This window comes from Eptatretus burgeri, chromosome 5, assembly GCF_056783735.1.
Source record: "Eptatretus burgeri isolate ZD-2024b chromosome 5, Ebu_testis_v1, whole genome shotgun sequence".
Classification (NCBI taxonomy): Eukaryota; Metazoa; Chordata; class Myxini; order Myxiniformes; family Myxinidae; genus Eptatretus; species Eptatretus burgeri.
Genome location: NC_140965.1, coordinates 77,778,200 through 77,795,106, shown reverse-complemented (window position 1 = coordinate 77,795,106; position 16,907 = coordinate 77,778,200). Strand labels below are relative to the sequence as shown.

The window sequence follows — 16,907 nt, the reverse complement described above, 5'->3', positions numbered from 1 at the left end:
CTGGAGTTACAATACCGGACGAGTTGCCACTCCGACACAAAGTCAGGGCAATAATTTGTCCAGAGTGCCGGTGATAGCTTGCATACTCTTCACAAAGGAAACAGGTGAGATCTTTAATGTACACCAACTAATGCCAGCAGACAGGACGCCCAGCTTAACGTCCATCTGGGGGATTGGCACACACAGATGCCTCACCTTGCCTGTGAAACACCGGGATGACAGTTTACAGCTGGGCCGAGATTCAAACCAAGGCAAGACAACTAGGTGAGTGTGCAAACGTCTAGACTATTCTGCCAACCAAGCCCCCACAATCCATGCAATAAAAATTGACAAAAGGGAGAGAAGGTAGGATGATAGGTGAAAATAATGCAGTGGAGTGAGGGAGGAGTGTGTAGATAAGGGAAAGGAGTTTGAGAGGTGAAGTAAGGGAAGGGAATGGAAGTCATGTGCATAGCAATTGAGGGAGGGGGAGGGGGGGAGGGGGGGAGTTTGTGGGAAGTATGAGGGATCAAAATAAAACCATATTTCCATACTTGATAAATCCATGGTCTTGTAATACCATGTTCCACTTTTCAAGTTGTCACACTAGATTATGCAACACAGAACACGTGTTGGCACCATATGCAGAGCTAGAACGGCACTCCGTAGAGCACATACCTCCGACAGGCTGAACAGTTTATGTTTTGTATCCCACCGAGAGGCTGGATCTGAATCCGGACATTAACCAAAATCTAACTGGCTTGTTCTGGTCACCTACCCAACTCATCCACCGAGTTTTGTCATAACTCGTCCACTATTTTTTGATATATCCTGCTTAGAGACAAACAAGGGTGAGTCCAATATCTCCGTGCACATTTGGTGGCGGAGATAAAATAATGTAATAATTTGTGAAGGACATCTTCAGAGACATCAATTATGATGACGTGATACACCTTACTCGGGTTAGGAGGGGGGTCAGTGTTCAAAAGTTCACATCAAAAGTGAACTTTTGCTTTAGTCAATGCTAAATACTCACAAATTTGAAACAATTATATTGGGTTTTTAAATCAATGAAGTGGTGAACAAATTACCATCCTCAGGTGGTAAAGCCTTCTCCTTCCTCGTTAGGTCTTTCAGATCCACAGGGGTGTCCTTGAGCAACAACAGCACATCTTCTCCTGGATTCAACTCTCTGTTCGTGTCAATACAACATGATGCACTTTATACTTGAGGAAAGTAATATGCTGGAAACATCTTAAGTACAACAGCTTTGCTTTATAAAATGGTACTGCAATGTTTATTGAATGGATCAGGATGCAACAGAACAAAAGGAACAGTAGAGAGAGGTGGGGTTGTGAAGGAGACACCAACAGCAGGGTTGAAGGACAAAATAGAGGGAGACTTGGACAAATAATGGCAGTGGGGAGGAGTGAGGAGTAGCAGAGGGCACATGCGATGGATAAGATGGAGCAATCAATCTCTCAGGAAGTAAAAACTGGAAATTTGGAAGGTGTGCTTGAGAGTGGGGGATTATTGGGGGTAGAATGCCAACACGGGTGAGGGGGCGGGTTATATTGGGGGTAGAAAAGATCATGGTTTTGGATAGGGGATGATCTGAAATAGTGAACAACTGCGAGAAGGAATAATGAGATTTTTTTTTTTGTACAGAAAGTCAAGGCTCAAGGAATAACTGGAACGTAGAAGGGATCATGACCAAACAGAACAAAAGGAACAGTAAAAAGAGGAGGAAACACCAACAGCAGGGTTGAGGGACAAAATAGAGAGCGACTTAAAGTGCGGGGAGGAATGTTGGGTAAGGGAGGACGCACGGGGTGTAGATGGACACAGACACAAACTCTTAGGAAGGAAAAACTAGAAACTTGGAGAGATATGGGTTTGGTATGGATTAATGAGGTAGAAAATAGCATGGTTTTGGATGGGGGGGGGGGTGATCAGAGATGGTGGTGAACAACTTGACATCAAATTGTCACTTTGAAAAGCAAGGGAAACCATTTAAAAGAAAAATAATTATTATACTGCATTTTTAAGTTTTCTTCAAAACTGAACTGCACAATGCATCAAGTACATTTGTCAAATTACAATCAGCAGGTGCATGACATCACTCCAAATTTTTTTTTTTTTTAAATGAACATCCATAAGCACATTACACCAACATGTGGCCTCGTGAAAACGACCAGCCCAAAGTTCTCCTGAAGATGCACCAAGCACTTCAAAATGGTCTTGGGTGCTTCGTGTTCGTGCCATGAGGCCCTGAGATAGATCGTGTGTTTAATCCACCACGACTCTGACCATCAGTCTGAGTGAATCATCTTCCACCCATCACAAAAGTCACTTCCTCTGCATCCTCTACCACCGACTTCCTCTTCCTCTTCATCAGATTCTCCCCTACCTTTTCCTCAGATTGCTCTCCAGCCTTCTTTCTCTTTTTCACCAAGCGATCAGCTGCCTTTTTTGCTTTCAACTTGGCTCACTTTGCACATTTGCATGCCGTATGCTGGAGGCCTCTCTCACAATTCTTCTCCAAACTCTCTTGGAATTCCTGATCTTTGATTGCCTTTCTGAAGAGAATGTGGAAGTTGGTTCCACAGGAATGAAAAAACAGAGGAATAAATGAGTGTAAGTGAGTAGTGATCCTGGGTTTTGAGGGTTTCACCAGAAGGGGATTGATTGATAGTGCACAGAGAGCACCCTGCAGATACTTGGGTCTTTGGGGGGGGGGCAAAGCACGGAAAGAGTAAGGGTGCAAGATAAAAAAGCTGGTGGTAGAAGACAGAAAGATCACCGACTGGTCTGCGATGGTAAAATGATAGGTGATAGGCTCCTGGGGGTTGGGAGGTGTAAAATCAGCACAAGGGTAGTGATAAATTGAGTTTTTGAAATAAAGTGCAACTCCACCTCCAGCCAAGGTTCAGGCCTATCAAATTGGAGTTGGAAAATCAGAGTTTTCATTGCAAAGTCAAAATGTGCTACTTGCTACATAATTTTCACATCAAACTTTTCAGGAGTGTCCAAAGAAAAATATCTCAGAAGATGGGAGTAAGGGTTCTTTCAGAATCCCATACCTGTTTATCCCCTCCCCACCCCACCTCAAAGCTGAACATTAACCTACATTCCTTCATCTCTCTATGCTCTCATCTCTGTAAGTAACTCCCTGAATATATTTTCTCATGCACCTCCCCATTCAGTCCTTCAAGAGGCTGTGCATCACTATCTCATGCTTTCTTCCATACTCACTCTCCTATCCTTTTGCTGACTGAAAAAAAATCCTTTTGCTTGCTGACTTTCCTATCTTTTTGCTTTGATCCTCTGTTAGTCTGTGAACCTCTTGCCCTCTGCCATTTAGTTCCTCCTTGAGCCAAGATTTCACTCTCAGAAACAAAAATCTATATATCATAGAGCAAATGTACGTATAGTGTAGTAGATAGTAGAAAAATCGTGCAAATTATGATACAAGCATCAAATTTGGCATTTCTGTTCTGCAGGGCTTTCTGATCAAATCTGCCCGATTGGCCATTTGAAATCCAAATTTTGAAAACGAAAAAAAAAAAAAAACTTCTAAAAAATTTGAAGTCAAGGCTGGCTGAAATTCTTGAAGCGCAAGTAAACATCCCAGACAGAGAACCAAGGGGAGATGCAGTCATCATTGATGGCTCAGCACTTGTCAATGCCCTACCTCCACGCACTTCAAAGATATTTGATGACTATGCTAAAGAAGACATCCCAAAGGTGGAATCCTATGGTGCCAGGTACGAGAGGGTGGACATAGTGTTTGATGTGTACAAGAAGTCAAGTCTGAAGTCCGAGGCAAGGTCGAAAAGGGGGCAAGGAATCAGAAGAAGAGTGACAGGAACCAGTAAGACCTCAAGTAACTGGAGAAGCTTTCTTCGAGATGACAGCAACAAGACTGAGCTGTTTCACTTCCTTGCGGAAAAGATGTGTGAAGCACAGACGACAAGAACAGTCATTGTCACAAAAGGAGAAGATGCCATTAGCAACACAAGGAAGTCACTGGATGCTGTGTCTCCATGTTGTCATGAAGAAGCTGACACTCAAATATTTGTACACGCCAGGGATGCAACGACAGATGGTAGCAAGTCCATTATCATTAAGGCTAATGACACGGACGTACTAGTCACAGCAATATCTGTGCTGCCATCCTTACAGGAACTAGGTCTTGAGAACATGTGGATTGCCTTTGGCCAAGGAGCTAAGGCACGATGGATTCCAGTCCATGAGGTCGTTTCTGCAATAGGGCCTGAGAAAGCTAGAGGGATCCCATACTTCCATGCGTTCACTGGATGTGACGTCGTGTCTGCCTTCCTTAAAAGAAGGGGATTGATTGATAGTGATTGATAATCAATTGATTGATTGATTGAAGGGGATTGCCTTCCTTAAAGGAGTAAAGGGAAGAAAACTGCATGGCAGACTTGGAATGTCTTTGATGATGTTTCTGAAACATTCACCAATCTCAGCCAGCATCCAACATTGATTCGTGATCTTGACTTTTTTGAAGTTTTTTTTTTTTTCAAATTGTTCAAAATTTTCATTTTCAAATGGCCAATCAGGCAGATTTGATTAGAATCCCCTGGAGAACAAATGTGCCAAATTTGATGCTTGTATCATCATTTGCACGATTCCTCTCAAAAATTGCTGTTATCTGCCCCACTCGTATGCATGTCTGGATGATGGTATGTACTTGTCATCCACTCCTCCAAGAGGATTTGACCTCGGAAGCTGAAACTCTCAGGGATTAATGAGGGAATCCTGAAGTTATGCATGTGCAAGTTTTGGTTGATTCCATCAAGTTTTGAAGTTTAAAACTTTTTTTGCCCATCTTGGCATTTTTTGGGGGGGGGAGGGGGGAGCGTAGGTGCAACTGGAACTATCCGAGCTACATAACTATCATGTACGTTTTCATTTGGTATACGTAATTTGGGTTAACATTATTTTCAAGAGTGTTCGAGGCAGCGGATCGTTGCCTATACACAACCAAAATAAAGGGATGTGTCACAAGAACGTGTTGCACACTTGCAACAATATCACCTGGAGGATGGATACTCTGCCATAGCATCAATAATGATAATAACATCACCCCCCCCACCCCGCCTCCCCTCGGTGGCTCCGTCGGGGAACAGGTGCTTCCAGTAATACTAAAGATGAGGGAGAGAGGGCATAGAGGGAAGATGTTTGTGGTTCAAGAGGGATAGTCTGCCAGGGTTTGTTTTCTCTTGCTTCAAATCATACATCTGCAGAACTACAGAGATTTAAATCATTGCAACCACCAGTCTCTCAATTAAAACAAAATAGTAAAGTGCAAATATTGGAAATACAATTTCTTCTTTCACAGGGATTAATTTAGATTGTTATGTCCCCCCATCTCCACATCCCCCACCTTTGGTGCAATAATTTACAGTTTCCTGCCTTTGTAGATCATTTGAATTTTGCTGTATTTGAAAATAAAAACGGAAGTAAATCACCATGATAACAATAACAAATTTGTCGGTGGAAAGCAGAGAATAATCATTCCGCTTCTGACATTCAGGTTTTTTTTGAGTTGTTGATTATCACAATACAACACTTAAAATCAAACTGTTACATTGAGACTGATGTTTCACAAGAATAATCTGGCAATTGGAACCCTAGCAACAATACTGGAGTTCTTACCCTCTTGGTTCAATGATTGATTCATTAAAATAGGCCTGAGCAGCTTTCAGGTGCTCTTGGTATTTTTGTGACCCTTCCAGCTCACCCTGCAAAACAACGATATTTTATCCTCGTTAAAGTATATTTCACAACAATCAATGGCACAGTATATTGTTCATATTCTTTGTCGTTAATAGTTCGCCCACTCTTCAGGAAGGACATCATGGGATATTTAACGTCCACTCACTGAGGTTAGCAGATGGGATACACGGTCTAACATTCCATGGCACATCAACAGCAATATTGTCATACACTTCTATGGTAGCCGTATTCTTATTTTGTATGCAGCACAAGGGTATGGGGTAGCATCATTAGCCGATGGTGAAAATGATTGGCTGAAGGAGCTGCTGTACCACTGATGCAATTCCCTCTAAGTTAGGGCAGGAATTTGGAAGTTGGCCATGGTGCCGGTGATTTCTCACCAACTCTTTGCAAAGGACACCATGGAATCTTTAACATCCACCAACAATTCCGGAAGATGGGATGGCTAGATTAAGGTCCATCCAAGGGATGGCACAGACATCGATGCATCACCAAGGCTGCAAAACACCGGGATGATGGTTTATAACTGGGTTGGGATTTCAAACTCAGGCTAGACAGTTAGAGGCGGTGTGCGTGCCTCAATGCCATTCTGCCAGGCCCTCCACAAACATACTCTTGAATTTTGCATTATTACTACCACAACTACTGCAAAATGGAGTTTGTTTCAATTGCTTCTTCTTGATTCACTCACTGATGGAATGGGGATGGCACTGCTTACAAGACGTGTTTCGAGTTAATCCAAAGTTGCTTGAAGGTGTGGTTGTGCCTGCTCTTTGGCTCTGTTCAAACTGCAAACAAAAACTATCTGTCCTCACTTTTACCTACATCACCATGATTTGCAAACCGTAATCAAACAACCTGGTAGATAGCAAAATATATTCTTCATGAGAATGGCCCAACTCGTCAAAAGGAGGTCCATATAAAACAGGCTCACGATTGAGGGAGCACAGGAAAAGCTGCCATCTTGAGTCCCTCTCTCATTTGCCAAATTATTGTTCCTATAATTATTTCTGTTGTTTAGGAGATTTGCAATCACCTGAAAGTATCCGTGGCTTTTAAGGCTCTCCAGGAAGGTGTGTTCTTTAGGGCTGATGCCAATTCCTCTTGGTGAGTGGAATTTTGCCTTTGTCGAACGAGCGCAAATAATCTCAAAGCCATGAGCCTGTTGTGAGGGGGGGGGGGGGTTGGGGGCAGTGGGGACAATCCAGAACATGTACACAAATATTTCAGAAAAATGTTTGGAGAAATCGAAATACCATTTTCTAGCAGTTGTATTATCCAATTCATCACAAAGAGCATGGTGCTACAGAGCATTGCGTTGGTGTGTGTGTGTGTGTGTGTGTGTGTGTGTGTGTGTGTGTGTGTGTGTGTGTGTGTGTGTGTGTGTGTGTGTGTGTGTGTGTGTGTGTGTGTGTGTGTGTGTGTGTGTGTGTGTATACACGAACACTTCATGAGTAAGAATACTCGATAAAGAACCCTTCTCTCCAAATTGTGTAATAAATTAACATTGTGTGGCATCATGGCATAAGCACGACTTTAAACCAGACCCACAAAACAAGCTTTGATGATAATCATATTTCACATCGATTTATCTGGCAGGGTTCCCTATTCTCATCATATACTTGCCAGCTTTTTCACGAGCTGTGCTGGAGAGAAAATAAATAAGAAATAAACTACAAGTCAAACATCTTGTAAAACAACAATGGGGGATGAGGGGTTGTGGTGGGGCTGGTAGTTCATCGCAACAGGTGGAGGATATGGATAAAGATGGGTTGAGTGGGTAGAAACCCAAAATAAAGCTTGTAAGAGAAGGGATGGAATGGTTGTGCATGGGACAGGGGGGGTGAAGGACAGGGATTGCCGAGATGGAGTGCACTGCGTTGTCCTGAATTTAATAAATGTCCTGAATGAGTACGAATTGAATAAATATAATCATTGCACAGCAGCATAAATTTAAGGTTAAAAATATTATTTTGTTTATGAAACATGTAGCAGATAGGAATACATCAAACTGACTGTACTATCTGAAAATAACGTGGTTAAAATTATCCCATTGTAAAAAATGTTATTTTTTTTATTTTTTTTATTTTTTAAGTAAAGCACTGCATTTTCAGAAATGGGAAAACAAGCACCATGGCTGTAATATTTGTGAAGATGAACCGTTGACAAGCGCGTGTGAATGTGTGAAACTTTAACATGTGCTTGTCAGTATGTGCCTCCCAGCCAAATATCCCACAGAAGCGAGGACATGGCTTCCTCAACATAAATAATTGGGAAGTTAACAAGTTACATTTGATGATCTTTTTCACATCATAAAAAAGTGCAAGCAATGAAATACAGTAATTGTGCTGTTTTAAAGATACCAGCTTGGTCTCCCTTTAGGCAGAGGTTATTTGACTCTTGTTATTTTTTGAAAGCAAAGACTTCTCAAAGACAAAGGCAGATACCGACCGCTCAAAATATGTGACTCGCTTCTGGTAAATGGTAGATGCTGGGAATGTACACCAACAAACAAAATGCTTTTTCATGCACAGATTGCACACAAGTAATAAAGAGCATGAATGAATTTTACAAGAATGGATGTCACATACGATGTACAAAACCACAATAACACACTGTACCACAATTATAAAAAGAGGTATGTATGGTCGAGTTTTGTTATGACGAAGAGGAACTGGTTGTTGTATCGCTGCCATTTGTGGAGAACAATTGAAGAAGACTTTAGAGTTGGAATAGTTAAACAGTGCACATGATTTGCGTTAGTTATTTATTTGTTTGCAGCCTATGGTTGCTTGGCTGAATCATTTTCTGGGGGGCACAGTTGTGCCGCTGATACAGTGCCCTGTTACCAATAAGCTGGTCCTCATTTTTCCGACCTCGGAAAGATGACAGGATGAGTCAACCCATCTGGTGTTAATTCAAGGACCTGAGAGGTTGAACTCAAGACCCTAAGATCTTAAGCCAGTCACCTAACTGCTAAGCCAACACCAGGCTTATGCATGTTAGTAATCAGAAGTAATGAGTAAGGAGAGTAAAAGGGTCCAATTTATATGCTTTTGCCCATTTTTAATAAACCTGATAAACATGCTTCCTGCTCCCAAATCCAGAATCAGCTACGAGAATTTTTGAAGTGATTCTTCAACATTGAGAGATCGGGCCTAAAACGATATAGTACTGTATAGCATATTTCAAAAATGTATTGGGCCCGATATGTTCTCGGATATGGCATTGCAGGGCGGAGGTATGCGCTCCACCGAGTGCCCTTCTACGTTATGATGGAATGATGATGACTAGTCTGTTATCAAGCAGATCGGGCTTTGCAAGATCCCTTTGTTGTGGAAATTTATATCACGGCAGCAAATAAAAATGCAATTGCATCTTGATCGTTTCAAAAACAAATGGGGAACGATGACATTCATTGGATTTTTTTTTTTCCCCTTCAAAGCACAATGCCAAGGTTACACTAACCTTGACTTGTATCATCAGATCAGGTAATTCTGCTTCATGTTGGCTGTAATGTTTTGTTCAACATGATGCAAAGCTGAAAGAAAACCATGAGATAAATTTGGTGCTCTTAAATTCAAACTTGGCTGAAAGCGAAGAAGCTCAAAGTTTCAGAAGAAGCTCATCATATGGCACACTTGGATAAAACCATGAAAACTGAAACGACAACAAAATCACGCACAACAAACACGAGTCGGAGACAGTGTGGCGCCCCTCCTTGATACAAGGGTCAAAAAGTAAGGCTACCAGCTCTGAGGATGCTACATTCTGGAACTTCATTCTCGCTCTTCACATGTGGAAAACACTCATGCCCAAGGAATTTCAGGACTATATGCAAACATTAAACTTAGCAAAGTCCCAGTTCAGCTTCAGAACCACAATCAGAATTCAGCATAAATGACAAATGTGATGACAAGCACAATCATGATAACATGGTATTACACAAACAACATACAATGGAAAGGAATGCCACTTTACTGCTTTGCTACTTCTTGAAGGTTCTGCAGTGAAGTACCCTCTACACATTGCTCAGGAACAGCCAAACTGTGGCTCAAGAGAAGCCTTTGTAGATCTTTCTTGGTCCTTTCTACTGACATATTATCAACCAGACAACCATCCAACATACAATTGGATGGTTGTATAGTTTTGTCGAACACCTTACCCCCACAGTCTCGAGAGAAAATAAAGGACATAGAAAGGGTCTTTTCAACTCATTCTTTGCGTTTCCAAGCACAATATATTAACTTTGTTCATTAACTTTGAAAAAAGAGGAGCGACGGCAACCATACGAAGCCAATGGGTCAAATGGAACAGTCCAGAGGCAAACGTTCAGCCAGCTCTTCTCAGAGAAACTGATGATTCAGGAACGATGTTTGAGAAAAGGATGCACGAAACAAAACATATTTTGGATGAAGTTATCTCTGTCGTTGCATCGCCAGGTGCTGCCATTTTTGTGTGAATCTCGCTGCTACTCCGCCCACAGAGCATGAGAGAAATTGGATTGGTCGAGATGGCGTACAATTTTGCCCAAATACTGCTAAAGTGAAGGTTTTTGTAAGTGCAAACAAGGAGATGTGTGTTCTACAGTGTACAAACAAGCCTGGTGTTGGCTTAGTGGTTAGGGTGGCGGCTTGGGATCCTAGGGTACTCAGTTCAAGCCCCGTTGGCTGCTAAATTAAAATACACCAGGAGGTTGACTCAGCCTGTCATCCTTCCGAGGTCAGCAAAATGAGTACCAGTGTACTGGTAAGGGGGACACTGCATCAGCAGCATAGCACGTCCCAACCAATGATGCAACCAGCAACCATAGGCTGCACTCGATAGAGAGTGTACAAACATATGGGCAATTCCGCAGTTAGAGGGACATGACCCTAAAATTTCAATTTGTTTTTTTCCTTGATTTTTGTGTGTGATTTACGAAAGGACACATTGATGATTCAGGAAAAAATATTTTTCAGGGTATATTGATAGTTTTAGGTGGTGAATTCACCAATTTTGAACAAGAATTGTTCCAGATAAATTTTATCAGCAAAATCTCCATAATGGCAAAGAAGATATCTAGTCAAATTAAATGCCATTTTCTTACCAAAAATATTGAATTCATAGAGGCAGTGTAGTGCTTTCATGGATATATTAAGTAAAATCAACCTACATGTCTTCAAAATGCAAACATGTGTGCATTTCCCAACCCCTAGAAAGTCATGTAACGTTACTAACCGAAAAGTGAAATTATTTACCTCCAGAGTGTATAAAGTGTCTATGAATGATAATATTTCAATTTTTCCTGCTGTGTCCAATGACTAATTGAAATATATAAATAAGTATTACTTGTCATGATAGAAGTTAGAAATAACAGCAATCAAAATGTGTAACGTTACTAACCAGCCTTTGTGTATTGTAACGTTACTAACCATGAAATAAGTGAATAAGACTCGAATAGACAGGTCCTGGTCAAGACAAAAGTGACAGTAAGACAACAGAGGGCAGTATGAAGACAGTGGGGGGGGGGTAAATTTTGGATCAATTCAAAATCTCAATTCAAAAATCGCTACATTGCTGCAGCATTGGCATCACTAGAGAAGGCTCACAAGGTGCATATCGAGTGGAATTTTTTTGCCACTTCACATGGGAAGGGACCCGTTGATGGAATCGGTGGGTCAGCCAAGCGTTTTGTGTGGGACAAGGTGAGAACACGTAAACATACTGTAACTGATGCAAAGAATTTTGCAGAAGCTGCAAGTACCATGAAGAATGTGTCTGTTCGTGAGATTACTTCCAGTGAGATCGCAAAGAGGAACGAGAAGCTGAACCTTGATGTCATCTTCAGTGAAGCCAAGGCCATTACTGGCATAGCAGAGATGCACTTCTTCAAAGTGGTAAATGACGAGGTGGTAGCCTATGTCCTGAGCAGAGACAAGCATGATGAGGCAACCCAGAGCAGCAGTGAGACCATTGCAGCAGTGGGAGACTGGTTCATAGTTGAGTACGATGGAAAACAATTTCCAGGAGAAGTTCTTGCTGTACGAGATGGAGAGTTCCAGGTGTCAGTAATGGCACATGTCGGGAAGTACTGGAAATGGCCTTCAACTAGGGATGCTATTTTCTACATGAGACACCAGATGATTGCCCCGTTGGATGCACCAGAAGTAGTGAACAATCGAGGCCATTTCAAATTTTCTGTCCCAATTTGAAATTATTGTACGGTGGTTTGTCAGGTGTAATTACATTTCAGGTACAGCGAACAGACTTTTGTTTTCACGTCAATGCAGAGATACGTTCAAAGTGGTCTAAAGAAAAAAAAAAAAAACATATCACATATCTCTAGACTTGAATAAACATGAATTCAAATGCTATGATGTAAACTACTGTCACAATATCAAATGTTGCATTATGGCCATACACTGTACATACTACATACCGGTACATTAGTTTTTGCTCTTTGGTTTCTTTCCCCTATATGAAAGGTACTCTTGAATGAGGAACACATACAATATGTACTGTTTTGTTCAACTTGTGAATTCCAGTGAATCACGATGAACTGTGATCAGCATAGTTATGGATCTGTGGATATCACTTGACCCAGTCTTTAAAGTGGTACTCTTTTGTTGTTTGTAAATTTATTGTAACTTTTTCTTGTCTTTTTTAACACATATGTAATTTGTACCATTGTACAAGTACAATGACACTATACTGCTTGAGTTTGGTGATTGAAATAAGAGTTTCATGTCTTATCTGATGTTTTTTTAGCTTATTTCACATTCTCTTGAGGAAAAATGTAATGATTTGAGATTAAAAATAATTCTGTGAGTCATTGTAATCACTGGACAAAGTGTAACGTTACTAACCGTAACGTTACTAACCATGATTTTTGTTCCTAATTTTCAAACAGCTAGAATGAGAAAGGATATTTAGGGTAGCTATTGCCCTTAAAGCTAGAAATGAAAAAATAGAGTTGATATGTTTCAAGCTATACCAATTTTAGCAAACTTTTCATTCAAAGATGCTCATCAATTTTTCATGTCCTTTTTTTGTAACGTTACTAACCGGCATTAAAAGCAGTTCTTTCTTCTAGAATGTTTCATGAAATGATTTCATTCTTTGCTCTGTTCTACGTCTAGACTAGGTTGATCTCTGGTGACATTAATGAGACTTTACATCCACAGATAGAGAAAGGACTCTTATCTAAATAATGAGAATGTCCCTAAAATGTAACGTTACTAACTGCGGAATTGCCAATATAATTCAATTGAAATAAAATAAAAGCTTTAAAGCCTGCAGAAAAAAAAAACATTGAATCAGAAGTTTACTGCCACCGATACACCCTCTTTTACACCACCTCATTCAACACCTTAAATTAGTTATTCGTGCCTGTTGTTTGTGTCCATTGTCTCTACTCTGAAAGGAGCTGTGCGTGCATCCTTGCGAGTTCCACCCATTGGTTGGAAAGTTCACATGACTCCACATACAATTTCTATACTACGGCTACAAATTTAGGAACCCTTTTGAACCCTTCCTCTCAAGCAACACTTTTACTGCAGAGGTTTATGCAGGTTTGCTAATATTTCTGACTATTGTGTCTTAAAATTGTGACAGGTTTCTGTGAAGTTGGTGACAGCATGATAAGGAAGCGGAAAACGTTACATATTCCGCTGTTTCGATGTGGGAAAGCCCGTTTGCTTTTATGAGCGGGAGGAGGGTGAGAGTAAATATGGGACGGCTTTGGAAGGCGAATGGGGTTGAGGACTTTTGGCAGGGGGAGGACAGGGTCTGAAGGTTTGAGTGTGGGGAGGAGATTGATGCCTTAGGGTTGGGAGGGGAAGAGTGAATACTTGGGGTGGTGGGGGGGGGTAGCAGGAAGTAAAGTTAGGACAGAGTTGGGAGGGGGTGGGGGTGAGGCTTTTTTGTGGAGTCAGAATTGTGTGTGTGTATGTGTTTGACTGTTGAGGGGGGGGGTGACTATCAAGGGTGATGCAATCACCCTTTGGGTAGTGTGCTTTAGTCCCTAAAAACAGTATGCTTCTTATTTGTAAATGATTTTCAATTTTGTTTGACTGCCAGACAGACTGAAGCAATTACTTAACCGCAAATGAGACGAGATCCCGTAAAATTTACCAAAATCAGATCGAAAATACTGCTAAACTGCAGGATTGTTTTCTACAGTGTTCAAAATATATAATTCAATTGAAATTAAATAGTCTGTCGATCATAGACATATGTCAGACAAACAGAGTGAACCAATTGATTAACCTCGCTTTGCACAAGCAGTAATTCATGAAAAAACAAGAAAAGTACTCGGTAGAGTACTTTTGAGATATCGTGCTATATATCGTTTTTGGCCTTATCTCTCAATGGTGAAGAATCACTTTAAAATTTCTAGTAGTCGGATGCGGATCCGGATCTTCACTAAAATCTAATCAGTTCGTCCTTGTCACACACCCAACCTGTCCACAACTTTTTGAGATATCCTGTACACAAACAGACAGAAAGGGGTGAAACTAGAAGGGCACTCGGTGGAGCACATACCTCTGCCACGCAATGCCTGATCCACGAGAACATATCGGGTCCAAAACATTTTTGAAATATCATGCGATACAGTATTATATCGTTTTTGGCCCCATCTCTCAATGGTGAAGAATCAATCACTTTAGAAATTCAATAATTCTCGCATATGGATCCGGATTCAGATCTTTACCAGAATCTAATCAGTTCGTCATTGTTACACACCCAACGTGTCCACCATGTTTCGTCAAAATCCATCCAGAACCTTTTGAGATATCGTGCTATATATTAGTTTAGCCATATCACTCAATGGTAAAAAAACATTGGTGAAGAATCACTTTAAAAATTGTCGTAGTCGGATCTGGATCCCGATCTTCACCAAAATCGAATCAGTTGGTCCTCGTCACACAACGAACCCGTCCACAAAATTTCATCCGGATCCGTTCACAACTTTTTTGAGATATCCTGTGCACAGACAGACAGACAGACAGACAGACAGAGACAGACAGACAGAGACAGACAGACAGACAGGGGTGAAAACATAACCTCCTTCACCTTCGGTGGCAGAGGTAAAAAAAATGCAACAGATCAATATTAAACATTTTAAAATGGACTTTTATAATAAAATACTAATTCTTGAATGAATATTAGTAAAACAAGAGCAATCATAAACTATAAACTGGAGTTTCCAAAGTTGATTTATGATAGAGGAACCTCATGCCATGTAGCTGTTGTACATATTGATGAGAGATTGCATTTTCCTGTTCGTTGTCAATTTGCACTCGCTTTCCAGGATCCCAGGCACAGAAAAGATTTGAAGAACCAAAAACATGTTCAACACTGAACTAAGCAATATAATTAACTATTACTCGAACCCTTGGATTGAAGCATGCAAATGGTGCACCACCACGTCATCCTGCAACTCTACCTGTCATCTTTTCTATCCACGTTAACCTGACGTAACCCAAAACTCTCACTTACAGATTCCTGCATTTCCTTCACTCCTCTTTTCATGTTTGTTCTTCCCCCTACTTGTTGTGTCCAACTGTGGTCCAACTTATCAGAACGTTGCCATTTCATCCTCTCACTCCTCACTCTTCGAAGAGCTTAGACTTTCCATACCAAAAAACAGAAAACCTCTAAACTAAAGAATTTGTTTGAGTATATTCGAAAATGCAAACTACAACATTTAATCGATTTCATGTGCAGAAATATCCTGAATGTACACAGTCACTTGTATCCTGCAGGATCCGAGAGAATCACACTTGCTGGCCATAACTATGCAACTACAAGAGCATCATTGTTCGTTTAAAAGTCAGCTCAATCAAAGTTTTTCATACACACGACTCTCAGAGGAGCGGAAATGATTGTTTGACTTTTTTATGGAAGAATAATAAGACAGTTCGTATGGGAGTAAATTATTGGATGAGTGCTCATGACAGTTCAATTTCTTTCTCATGGCCTAAAAATGAAAAAGCAGCATCAATTACTGCAAGAATGACAATCATCAAGTGTAGACATTAATGCTGGGTGAAGAGTTTTACCAGTTTCATGCCCAGGGAGTAAGCTTTATGCCTGGGGTGTGATGGAGGTGGCACCACAAAGCCACTACGCCGGTCAGGATGGAAGGCTTGCTGGCACAGCTGGGCATACAAACAGCGTGTGAACGTTACCTGCAAGTGTCACAAAAGTGTGAGAGATGTGGGTCAGGTTTTTGAAGCACGGTATTAAGGGGGGGAAAAAGGCTGAAGTAATGCAAAATAAAGGAATGAACCATAGTATTGGTATTTTTGTAGCCTTTGTTGAAGTTCCACTTCTTACAATAGGAGTTTTTTGGTTTCCATTTAATCAACATACACCATACGCCCAAAGCATGAGTATTACTAAATTAAGATTGCAGTGTTCATGTGAAATTTAGGATACTAAATCTTTGGTTTGAACAAATCCAAGGCTAAAATCCTGATTGAACAAAACAAGCATCCTTACAATCATTCATGGAACAGTGGTGTGTGTGTGTGTGTGTGTGTGTGTGTGTGTGTGTGTGTGTGTGTGTGTGTGTGTGTGTGTGTGTGTGTGTGTGTGTGTGTGTATGTGTTCTGGGCTGAGTACATGCAGACTTTCTACATAGGAACAGCATGACCCCAATTAGTATAGAGGGGTGTTTTTATATTTGCTGGTGGTCTTGGGGTGGACGGGGGAGGGGACACAAATTCGCTATGTAAATGTGTCATGTAGCGCCACCTCCAGGTGGGGGAGGGTATTGCAAGTATCTCCACAATGTACAGCACAGTATTCCTGTACCCACGTTTCCAGTGTCGTGAGGTGTTTGGAATTATAAGCAGAAGGCATGTTTTTGTATCATGCACATAACCTGGGTTATTTTTATTTTTGCCAATACAGAGCTGTCAGTTGCTAATGCATCGCCAAAATAAAGGTATGCATCAGAAGAACATGTTGCATGCTTGGAACAAGATTGCCCATCTGGTGGGTACTCGGCTAGTTATAGCAAAACACGTGTTGGCCTTTTTAGCATTATAATGGTGCAGGTTGATATGGTCCACTGGACTTAGGATGCTTGGAACAGAGGTTCAAATTCCATGCATCAAATGTACTTGTCCATTGTCTACTTTCCTTGAAGTTCCCATGAAACAGTTGTGGAG

General features: G+C 41.0%; 1 protein-coding gene across 3 annotated transcripts in view; it reads right to left on the bottom strand.

The window, feature by feature from the left end:
- ECD (ecdysoneless cell cycle regulator) overlaps positions 1 to 16,907 on the bottom strand; it is a 464,207-nt gene that overhangs the window by 108,698 nt on the left and 338,602 nt on the right. For all 3 annotated transcript variants that reach the window (XM_085882528.1, XM_085882526.1, XM_085882527.1), the window contains exons 6-9: positions 15,792 to 15,920; positions 6,782 to 6,907; positions 5,665 to 5,750; positions 1,071 to 1,171 (exon numbers count right to left, since the gene is read on the bottom strand). In XM_085882528.1, the coding sequence (XP_085738654.1) occupies positions 1,071 to 1,171; positions 5,665 to 5,750; positions 6,782 to 6,907; positions 15,792 to 15,920 (442 nt within the window). The remainder of the gene's footprint in view (positions 1 to 1,070; positions 1,172 to 5,664; positions 5,751 to 6,781; positions 6,908 to 15,791; positions 15,921 to 16,907) is intronic.